This window comes from Salmo salar, chromosome 01 (assembly GCF_965601325.2).
Source record: "Salmo salar chromosome 01, fSalSal1, whole genome shotgun sequence".
NCBI lineage: Eukaryota > Metazoa > Chordata > Actinopteri > Salmoniformes > Salmonidae > Salmo > Salmo salar.
In genome coordinates, this window is record NC_138291.1 from 8,507,786 (window position 1) to 8,519,975 (window position 12,190).

The window sequence follows — 12,190 nt, forward strand, 5'->3', positions numbered from 1 at the left end:
CTTGGATTACTATCACATCTCTCCTTCTTGGATTAGTATCACAGCTATCCTTATTGGATTTGTATCACAGCTGTCCATCTTCTTCCTCTTGGAATAGTTTCACATCTATCCATCTTCTTCCTCTTGAATTAGTTTCACATCTATCTTATACTTCTTCTTGGATTAGTATCACATCTCTCCTTCTTGGATTACTATCACAGCTATCCTTATTTTTCTTCTTCTTGGATTGGTATCACAGCTCTCCTTCTTCTTCTTGGATCAGTATCACAGCTATCCTTCCTCTTGGATTGGTATCACAGCTATCCTTCCTCTTGGATTAGTATCACAGCTATCCTTCTTCTTGGATTAGTATCACAGCTATCCTTCCTCTTGGATTAGTATCACAGCTATCCTTCTTCTTGGATCAGTATCACAGCTATCCTTCTTCTTCTTGGATCACAGCTATCCTTCCTCTTGGATTAGTATCACAGCTATCCTTCTTCTTCCTCTTGGATTAGTATCACAGCTATCCTTCTTGCATTAGTATCACAGCTATCCTTCTTCTTGGATTATTATCACAGCTATTCTTCTTATTGGACTTGTATCACAGCTATCCATCTTCTTCTTCTTGGATTAGTATCACAGCTATCCTTCTTCTTGGATTAGTATCACAGCTCTCCTTCTTCTTGGATCAGTATCACAGCTATCCTTCTTCTTGGATCAGTATCACAGCTATCCTTCTTCTTGGATTAGTATCACAGCTATCCTTCTTCTTCTTGGATTAGTATCACAGCTATCCTTCTTCTTCTTGGACTTGTATCACAGCTATCCTTCTTCTTGGATCAGTATCACAGCTATCCTTCTTCTTGGATCAGTATCACAGCTATCCTTCTTCTTCTTGGATCAGTATCACAGCTATCCTTCTTCTTCTTGGATCAGTATCACAGCTATCCTTCTTCTTGGATTAGTATCACAGCTATCCTTCTTCTTCTTGGATCAGTATCACAGCTATCCTTCTTCTTGGATCAGTATCACAGCTATCCTTCTTCTTCTTGGATTAGTATCACAGCTATCCTTCTTCTTGGATCAGTATCACAGCTATCCTTCTTCTTGGATTAGTATCACAGCTATCCTTCTTCTTGGATTAGTATCACAGCTATCCTTCTTCTTCTTGGATCAGTATCACAGCTATCCTTCTTCTTGGATCAGTATCACAGCTATCCTTCTTCTTCTTGGATTAGTATCACAGCTATCCTTCTTCTTGGATCAGTATCACAGCTATCCTTCTTCTTCTTGGATCAGTATCACAGCTATCCTTCTTCTTGGATTAGTATCACAGCTATCCTTCTTCTTCTTGGATCAGTATCACAGCTATCCTTCTTCTTCTTGGATCAGTATCACAGCTATCCTTCTTCTTCTTGGATCAGTATCACAGCTATCCTTCTTCTTCTTGGATTAGTATCACAGCTATCCTTCTTCTTCTTGGATCAGTATCACAGCTATCCTTCTTCTTCTTGGATTAGTATCACAGCTATCCTTCTTCTTGGATTAGTATCACAGCTATCCTTCTTCTTCTTGGATCAGTATCACAGCTATCCTTCTTCTTCTTGGATTAGTATCACAGCTATCCTTCTTCTTCTTGGATCAGTATCACAGCTATCCTTCTTCTTGGATCAGTATCACAGCTATCCTTCTTCTTCCTCTTGGATTAGTATCACAGCTATCCTTCTTCTTCTTGGATCAGTATCACAGCTATCCTTCTTCTTGGATTAGTATCACAGCTATCCTTCTTCTTCTTGGATCAGTATCACAGCTATCCTTCTTCTTCTTGGATTAGTATCACAGCTATCCTTCTTCTTCTTGGATCAGTATCACAGCTATCCTTCTTCTTGGATTAGTATCACAGCTATCCTTCTTCTTCCTCTTGGATTAGTATCACAGCTATCCTTCTTGCATTAGTATCACAGCTATCCTTCTTCTTGGATTATTATCACAGCTATTCTTCTTATTGGACTTGTATCACAGCTATCCATCTTCTTCTTCTTGGATTAGTATCACAGCTATCCTTCTTCTTGGATTAGTATCACAGCTCTCCTTCTTCTTGGATCAGTATCACAGCTATCCTTCTTCTTGGATCAGTATCACAGCTATCCTTCTTCTTGGATTAGTATCACAGCTATCCTTCTTCTTCTTGGATTAGTATCACAGCTATCCTTCTTCTTCTTGGACTTGTATCACAGCTATCCTTCTTCTTGGATCAGTATCACAGCTATCCTTCTTCTTGGATCAGTATCACAGCTATCCTTCTTCTTCTTGGATCAGTATCACAGCTATCCTTCTTCTTCTTGGATCAGTATCACAGCTATCCTTCTTCTTGGATTAGTATCACAGCTATCCTTCTTCTTCTTGGATCAGTATCACAGCTATCCTTCTTCTTGGATCAGTATCACAGCTATCCTTCTTCTTCTTGGATTAGTATCACAGCTATCCTTCTTCTTGGATCAGTATCACAGCTATCCTTCTTCTTGGATTAGTATCACAGCTATCCTTCTTCTTGGATTAGTATCACAGCTATCCTTCTTCTTCTTGGATCAGTATCACAGCTATCCTTCTTCTTGGATCAGTATCACAGCTATCCTTCTTCTTCTTGGATTAGTATCACAGCTATCCTTCTTCTTGGATCAGTATCACAGCTATCCTTCTTCTTCTTGGATCAGTATCACAGCTATCCTTCTTCTTGGATTAGTATCACAGCTATCCTTCTTCTTCTTGGATCAGTATCACAGCTATCCATCTTCTTCTTGGATCAGTATCACAGCTATCCTTCTTCTTCTTGGATCAGTATCACAGCTATCCTTCTTCTTGGATCAGTATCACAGCTATCCTTCTTCTTCTTGGATTAGTATCACAGCTATCCTTCTTCTTCTTGGATTAGTATCACAGCTATCCTTCTTCTTCTTGGATTAGTATCACAGCTATCCTTCTTCTTCTTGGATCAGTATCACAGCTATCCTTCTTCTTCTTGGATTAGTATCACAGCTATCCTTCTTCTTGGATTAGTATCACAGCTATCCTTCTTCTTCTTGGATCAGTATCACAGCTATCCTTCTTCTTCTTGGATTAGTATCACAGCTATCCTTCTTCTTCTTGGATCAGTATCACAGCTATCCTTCTTCTTGGATCAGTATCACAGCTATCCTTCTTCTTCTTGGATTAGTATCACAGCTATCCTTCTTCTTCTTGGATCAGTATCACAGCTATCCTTCTTCTTCTTGGATCAGTATCACAGCTATCCTTCTTCTTGGATTAGTATCACAGCTATCCTTCTTCTTCTTGGATTAGTATCACAGCTATCCTTCTTCTTCTTGGATTAGTATCACAGCTATCCTTCTTCTTCTTGGATCAGTATCACAGCTATCCTTCTTCTTCTTGGATCAGTATCACAGCTATCCTTCTTCTTGGATCAGTATCACAGCTATCCTTCTTCTTCTTGGATTAGTATCACAGCTATCCTTCTTCTTGGATTAGTATCACAGCTATCCTTCTTCTTCTTGGATCAGTATCACAGCTATCCTTCTTCTTCTTGGATCAGTATCACAGCTATCCTTCTTCTTGGATTAGTATCACAGCTATCCTTCTTCTTCTTGGATTAGTATCACAGCTATCCTTCTTCTTGGATTAGTATCACAGCTATCCTTCTTCTTCTTGGATTAGTATCACAGGTCTCCATCTTCTTCCTCTTGGATTTCACTGCATATTCCTGGTAACTGTTATCCTGGGTGTCCACTAGGTTTTATATTTATCTCAATATACTCCATATGACTAGTTTATTTTTTATTTTATTTAACCTTTATTTAACTAGGCAAGTCAGTTAAGAACAAATTCTTATTTACAATGATGACCTACACTAGTCAACCAAGAGCCTTATTTGTTCCACTTCAGGACATGTGGCTATCACTAACAGATTGACTCCCGCAGTACTTCTTGGAGCTGACAGTGTATTCCAGACAGTTCTTCTCCTGGGTGACCACCTTTTGGAATAACCTATTCATTACTGAGCTCTTATTACATCCTGCCCCCCCCCCCCCCCCCCCCCGCGGTCCTTTTTCCTCAGTGTACTCCTCAATTCTCAACAAGAATGGAACACTGTGGACTAATGGAATTTTTATTGTGCTCTGTCACTCACAGAGACGGTCTGGGTTTTAGAGGGACCACGCTGCAGTGTGCTGATAGTTGAAGCAGAACATTCCACTCTCCAGGCAATCTCAGAAACGGGTCAAGCAGGCAGGGTATAGCTATACTGTATCCATCACTGAGCTTGCATTCCTTGAAATAACGTTATCTCGAAAGGGCTATGTGGTATATCATAATCACTCTCTTGATGTATATTCTCACTGCATGTTTCCAGTGGGATTTTATACAGGGGAATTTATCTGTGCACCCTGCCCTACACATCGAGAAGATTTGTACTTAACTTTACAATTGAGAATCCCTCAGAATTGCATGTGACTCACCAATGGGGCACCACCACTTAGTGGAACAAAGAATTATAACAAGCCCATTGATACATGCATTGTAGAGTTTTATAGGCCATTTCAACCGAAGAATCAAGGTTCCCAAAAAGATTTACCAAGAGCCAGCCCTTGCTAATTTGTAACATTGTAACCCGGATTTGTCTGAGTGGCAGGGAGAGTGGATACAAGCTCTGGTTATTTCAAACGTTGATTGCAATGCTTTCATCATTCTCTTCATTCTCCTCATGTTTCTCAACATTGTCCTACAGAACATTCTCCTCATGTTTCTCAACATTCTCCTACAGAACATTCTCCTCATGTTTCTCAACATTCACCTACAGAACATTCTCATGTTTCTCAACATTCTCCTACAGAACATTCTCCCTCATGTTTCTCAACATTCTCCTACAGAACATTCTCCTCATGTTTCTCAACATTCTCCTACAGAACACTCTTCTCATGTTTCACAACATTCTCCTACAGAACATTCTCATGTTTCTCAACATTCTCCTTCAGAACATTCTCATGTTGCTCAACATTCTCCTTCAGAACATTCTTCTCATGTTTCTCAACATTCTCCTTCAGAACATTCTCCTCATGTTTCTCAACATTCTCCTTCAGAACATTCTCCTCATGTTTCTCAACATTCTCCTTCAGAACATTCTCCTCATGTTTCTCAACATTCTCCTACAGAACATTCTCCTCATGTTTCTCAACATTCTCCTTCAGAACATTCTCCTCATGTTTCTCAACATTCTCCTACAGAACATTCTCCTCATGTTTCTCAACATTCTCCTTCAGAACATTCTCATCATGTTTCTCAACATTCTCCTACAGAACATTCTCCTCATGTTTCTCAACATTCTCCTACAGAACACTCTTCTCATGTTTCTCAACATTCTCCTACAGAACATTCTCCTCATGTTTCTCAACATTCTCCTTCAGAACATTCTCATGTTGCTCAACATTCTCCTTCAGAACATTCTCATGTTGCTCAACATTCTCCTTCAGAACATTCTCATGTTGCTCAACATTCTCCTTCAGAACATTCTCATGTTTCTCAACATTCTCCTACAGAAAATTCTCATGTTTCTCAACATTCTCCTTCAGAACATTCTCCTCATGTTTCTCAACATTCTCCTTCAGAACATTCTCCTCATGTTTCTCAACATTCTCCTTCAGAACATTCTCTTCATGTTTCTCAACATTCTCCTACAGAACATGAGCACTGCTTGGTGTCCAACACTTCATCCCAGCCTTTGGAGGATTTGCTTAACCTTTGACACTTTTATAAGATCTAAGTGATAAATGCGATTGCCTAACCATCAGAGAAAAACTGATTTGGCGTTGTTGTCATGTTCAATGCTATTTCTGTTGAATTCCTTAGACAGCTGTCTCTAAGTCTAATTTATCTTGAGCATATTTCAAATGCACAAAAATGATATGTCAAAAATCATCACATTAAATATACGTGATGAAAGGTATTCCGTACATCTGTACGCCATTTTACAGTGGCAGTGTCATTATCTGTGACATGCAACAAAAGATAATGTAACCTTCATTTGTAATTGTCTTGGTGTTCTGTTTTTTTTACTTGCTCCTGAAGTAATTTAGGTGTGCTGTAGCAATTACATATGTGACCGGTTACAGGATATGAGGCATTTGACTCCAGTTCCTACTTCACTTTAGAGCCGTAAATATATACATTCTTCAGAAATGACTTCTTAAACTTTAATGTGCCTTAATTACAAACTGGTATGTGATCTATAAATATTAATACAAATTTTGAATTATGAGCCTAGTTTAGCCAAGGAGAAAGCACTGAGCTACAGTATACAGGGAGAAAGAAAGGATCCTTCCTGGCTAGTCATGATTGGCTGAGATAATTGAGAGGTTGGACATGCCGTGAGATGAGTCCTGGTTGGCCTGTCATGTCACAGGATTCTGTTTATAAAATAATGGGGGCTTTCCTGGTCAGTATATAGATAATATTTGCTACCACAGATTTATTTAAGATATAGCTTTGGACAACTGCAAAAGTGTTACTCGAGCTCTCAAAAACATTGCTGCTCTGAATATAGCTGTGTTTTAGTAGAGAGAATACTCTCTGGAGGACAATGCCATGCTGACTGTGTTTACATGTGTGGGTGGGTGGGGCTAAGGCTTAAGAGGGTGTGAACTATTTATTTATTTTAAAAAAAAAAACTTTTATTTCACCTTTATTTAACCAGGTAGGCAAGTTGAGAACAAGTTCTCATTTACAACTGCGACCTGGTCAAGATAAAGCAAAGCAGTTCAACACATACAACAACACAGAGTTACACATGGAGTAAAACAAACATACAGTCAATAATACAGTAGAAAAATAAGTCTATACACAATGTGAATAAATGAGGTGAGATACGGGAGGTAAAGGCAAAAAAAGGCCATGGTGGCGAAGTACATACAATATAGCAAGTAAAACACTGGAATGGTAGATTTGCAGTGGAAGAAAGTGCAAAGTAAAAATGGAAATAATGGGGTGCAAAGGAGCAAAATAAATAAATAAATACAGTAGGGGAAGGGGTAGTTGTTTGGGCTAAATTATAGATGGGCTATGTACAGGAGCAGTAATCTGTGAGCTGCTCTGACAGCTGGTGCTTAAAGCTAGTGAGGGAGATAAGTGTTTCCAGTTTCAGAGATTTTTGTAGTTCGTTCCAGTCATTGGCAGCAACTATGCTGAATAGGTGTAAACACAGAAGAGCTCTCTAGGAAGTGCAACAATCTCATAAATCTTTCAAAGGGCATTTTCTCCTACTTGTTTCTTATGTGGGATAACAAGTTTCTAAAGTTTTTCAGTACCATACGTTTCCCATGTTTCCTTCAACTACAGTTTATGTCGACCATTTTGAAGCTCTGAGTCTGTACTTTTCATAAAATGTAAAAACAAAAGCATATCACTTGCATTTGATTAAAGCCTCAATAGAGACATATGGACACATATGCGATCAAATATCTGAGAATTATATTTCAAAGTAATTATTTTTTATTTCTCTATACTTTTCATTCTCTACAAAAATGTGGAGTGCGTTGTAAATATCAGTCAAAATAAAGACTAACGCTACAGAATGTGAAATCTGTTCAAGAGGTACTATGGTTAGTGAATGCAGTGGAACTGTAATGTTAATTTGCACCGTAACACTGCCTGACCTAACTTCAGTCAAAGAACAGCTTGGTAATAGCTTTTCCCCTCTGACCACATTAGTTCAAGAAGTGCTTTCAATCTACTGTACTTCTATAACCTGAGCATTCATACCCCTCCAGGTCGAACAGCTTTGAAGTCTGTGCCTTAGATGGAACGAGCACCAATATTCTACAATTTTGCACTGCAGCAGAAAGCACTGACTGGCTTCAAGCAATATCAACCAATATCAGTGATTTGACACTGGAGAATGTAAGTCCACAGTATTAACAGGTAAAAAAATTTAAAACACAGATTGATTTGATAGGATTAAGAGGTTAAGATTACTTTATTGGTCATTTGCACACAAAATCCTACCGAAATGTGATGTCCGCTTTTAACCCAACACCGCTGAAAGACATACATACATACACACACACACACACACACACACACACACACACACACACACACACACACACACACACACACACACACACACACACACACAGTGCCGTCAGAAAGTATTCAGACCCCTTGACTTATTCCAGATTTCTTTGTGTTACAGCCTGAATTCAAAATTGATTAAATATTTTTTTTGCTCACCAATCTACACACAATATCCCATAATGACAATGTGAAAACATGTTTTTAGAAATGTTTGCAAATGTATTGAAAATGAAATACAGAAATATCTAATTTACATAAGTATTCACTCCCATGAGTCAATACATGTTAGGATCACCTTTGGCAGCAATTACAGCTGTGAGTCTTTCTGGGTAAGTCTCTAAGAGCTTTTCACACCTGGATTGTACAATATTTGCACATTATTATTATTTTTTTTAATTTTCAAGCTCTTGGTTGTTGATCATGCTAGACAGCCATTTTCAAGTCTTTCCATACATTTTCAAGCCAATTTAAGTCATAACTGTAACTAGGTCACTCAGGAACATTCAATGTCTTCTTGGTAAACAACTCCAGTGTATATTTGACCTTGTATTTTAGGTTATTGTCCTGCTGAAAGGTGAATTAATCTCCCAGTGTCTGTTGGAAAGCAGACTGAACCATAGCACTTTGTTTGTATTCAGGACAAAAAGCAGTATTACTTTAGTGCCTTGTTGCAAACAGGATGCATGTTTTTGAATATTCTGTACAGGCTTCCTTCTTTTCACTCTGTTAATTAGGTTAGTATTGTGGAGTAACTACAATGTTGTTGATCCATCCTCAGTTTTCTCCTATCACAGCCATTAAACTCTCAACTGTTTTGAAGTCACCATTGGCCTTATGGTGCAATCCCTGAGCGGTTTCCTTCCTCTCCGGGACTGAGTTAGGAAGGACGCCTGTGTCTTTGTAGTGACTGGGTGTATTGATACACCATCCAAAGTGTAATTAATAACTTCACCATGTTCAAATGCATATTCAGTATCTGCTTTTTTAAATGTTTTACCCATCTACCAATAGGTGCCCTTCTTTGTGAGGCAGTGGAAAACCTCCCTGGTTTTTGTGGTTGAATCTGTGTTTGAAATTCACGGCTCGACTGAGTGATCTTACAGATAATTGTATGTGTGGGGTACAGAGATGAGGTAGTCATTCAAAAATAATGTCCATGCAACTGATTATGTGACTTGTTAAGCAAATCTTTAGTCCTGAACTGATTTAGGCTTGCCATAACAAAGGTGTTGAATACTTATTGACTCAAGACATTTCAACTTTTCATTTATAATTAATTTGTAAAAATGTAAAAAAATATATATAATTCCACTTTAAGATTGTATGAAGACCAGTGACACAACATCTAAATATAATCTATTTTAAATTCAGGCTGATACACAACAAAATGTGGAAATAGTCAAGGGGTGTGAATACATTCTGAAGGCACTGTACAGGTTTTGGGTGCCTGCCACGCTGGGAGCTGTTGTTGTAGAATTTCCCAAGGGCCAAATACTACCTTGAGATGCACACAAGTTACTCAACAGAAGATTTGTGCCGAGTGGTATTAGAATATTAAAATCCTCCTATTCCTATTAGAATATCATTACTATCATAATGCTCCTCTCCCTCTTTTCTAGAAAGAGGTATTCATGGGCATAATGAATTACTGCCTTGTAGTAATCCATCATAAATACTCACATGCTCGCTAGTGTTTAGCTATCTCATTTTCATGATCTCCTTTTGATTAGCACACTGATGATCTATCTGCCTGCCTCTCTAAAGATCCATCCATGCTGCTCTGAGCTGCACAACCACACAGCTGGTTTTTTTTTTTAAAATTCAGCCGTGCGTCACCTAATTATGGATAAGGAGTCTGATTGCTAAACGTCCAATCAGGATGTGATTGTGAGAGGAGCTTGGGGAGCAGAACTCTTTTGGCTTTTATTGTGGTGACCAACAACCTATAAATAGACTGTGACATCCTCTGGGGCCCTGACATGTTCATCAATTCAGACTTCATATGATATAGCAGCTGACTTTCAGCTTGCTTAATAGGATGTTAGTTGTTGTTGATTTGACCATGTGACAGTAATTACATTACAGCTGGTTTGACCATGTGACAGTAATGTATTACAGCTGGTTTGACCATGTGACTAATGTATTACAGCTGGTTTGACCATGTGACAGTAATGTATTAGAGCTGGTTTGACAATGTGACTAATGTATTACAGCTGGTTTGACCATGTGACAGTAATGTATTAGAGCTGGTTTGACAATGTGACAGTAATGTATTAGAGCTGGTTTGACCATGTGACAGTAATGTATTACAGCTGTTTTGACCATGTGACAGTAATGTATTAGAGCTGGTTTATAATGTATTACATGCTTTTCTTTATTGTTTTCACCTCTTACAGATGAAAATGATTAACAGATATTGCTCTCCGGATGATCAGGTATGTTCTCATGCAAGGTGCTATAACTATGTTCAACTATAACTATCTACATCTATATCTACATCTATAACTATCTACATCTATATCTACATCTATAACTATATACATCTATAACTATCTACATCTATAACTATCTACATCTATATCTACATCTATAATTATATACATCTATAACTATCTACATATATAACTATCTACATCTAACATCTATAACTATCTACATCTATAACTATCTACATCTATAACTATCTACATCTAACATCTAACTATATACAGTGAGGGAAAAAAGTATTTGATCCCCTGCTGATTTTGTACGTTTGCCCACTGACAAAGAAATGATCAGTCTATAATTTTAATGGTAGGTTTATTTGAACAGTGAGAGACCGAATAACAAAAAAAAAATCCAGAAAAACGCATGTCAAAAATGTTATAAAATTATTTGCATTTTAATGAAGGAAATAAGTATTTGACCCCTCTGCAAAAGATGACTTAGTACTTGGTGGCAAAACCCTTGTTGGCAATCAGAGGTCAGACGTTTCTTGTAGTTGGCCACCAGGTTTGCACACATCTCAGGAGGGATTTTGTCCCACTCCTCTTTGCAGATCTTCTCCAAGTCATTAAGGTTTCGAGGCTGACGTTTGGCAACTCGAACCTTCAGCTCCCTCCACAGATTTTCTATGGGATTAAGGTCTGGAGACTGGCTAGGCCACTCCAGGACCTTAATGTGCTTCTTCTTGAGCCACTCCTTTGTTGCCTTGGCCGTGTGTTTTTGGGTCATTGTCATGCTGGAATACCCATCCACCCATTCAATGCCCTGCTGAGGGAAGGAGGTTCTCACCCACGATTTGATGGTACATGGCCCCGTCCATCGTCCCTTTGATGCGGTGAAGTTGTCCTGTCCCCTTAGCAGGAAAACACCCCCAAAGCATAATGTTTCCACCTCCATGTTTGACGGTGGGGATGGTGTTCTTGGGGTCATAGGCAGCATTCCTCCTCCTCCAAACACGGCAAGTTGAGTTGATGCCAAAAAGCTCCATTTTGGTCTCATCTGACCACAACACTTTCACCCAGTTGTCCTCTGAATCATTCAGATGTTCATTGGCAGCCTTCAGACGGGCATGTATATGTGCTTTCTTGAGCAGGGGGACCTTGCGGGCGCTGCAGGATTTCAATCCTTTACGGCGTAGTGTGTTACCAATTGTTTTCTTGGTGACTATGATCCCAGCTGCCTTGAGATCATTGACAAGATCCTCCCGTGTAGTTCTGGGCTGATTCCTCACCGTTCTCATGATCATTGCAACTCCACGAGGTGACATCTTGCATGGAGCCCCAGGCCGAGGGAGATCGACAGTTCTTTTGTGTTTCTTCCATTTGCGAATAATCGCACCAACTGTTGTCACCTTCTCACCAAGCTGCTTGGCGATGGTCTTGTAGCCCATTCCAGCCTTGTGTAGGTCTACAATCTTGTCCCTGACATCCTTGGAGAGCTCTTTGGTCTTGGCCATCGTGGAGAGTTTGGAATCTGATTGATTGATTGCTTCTGTGGACAGGTGTCTTTCATACAGGTAACAAGCTGAGATTAGGAGCACTCCCTTTTTGACATGCTTTTTTCTGGATTTTTTGTTGTTATTCTGTCTCTCACTGTTCAAATA

At 39.0% G+C, this 12,190-nt stretch overlaps 1 protein-coding gene across 1 annotated transcript in view; it reads left to right on the top strand.

Annotated features, from left to right (window-relative positions):
• Positions 1–12,190, top strand: part of LOC106606698 (gamma-2-syntrophin) — a 63,136-nt gene that overhangs the window by 24,111 nt on the left and 26,835 nt on the right. The window contains exons 10-11 of the mRNA XM_082957486.1: positions 7,797–7,926; positions 10,500–10,538. Coding sequence (XP_082813612.1) covers positions 7,797–7,926; positions 10,500–10,538 — 169 coding nt within the window. The remainder of the gene's footprint in view (positions 1–7,796; positions 7,927–10,499; positions 10,539–12,190) is intronic.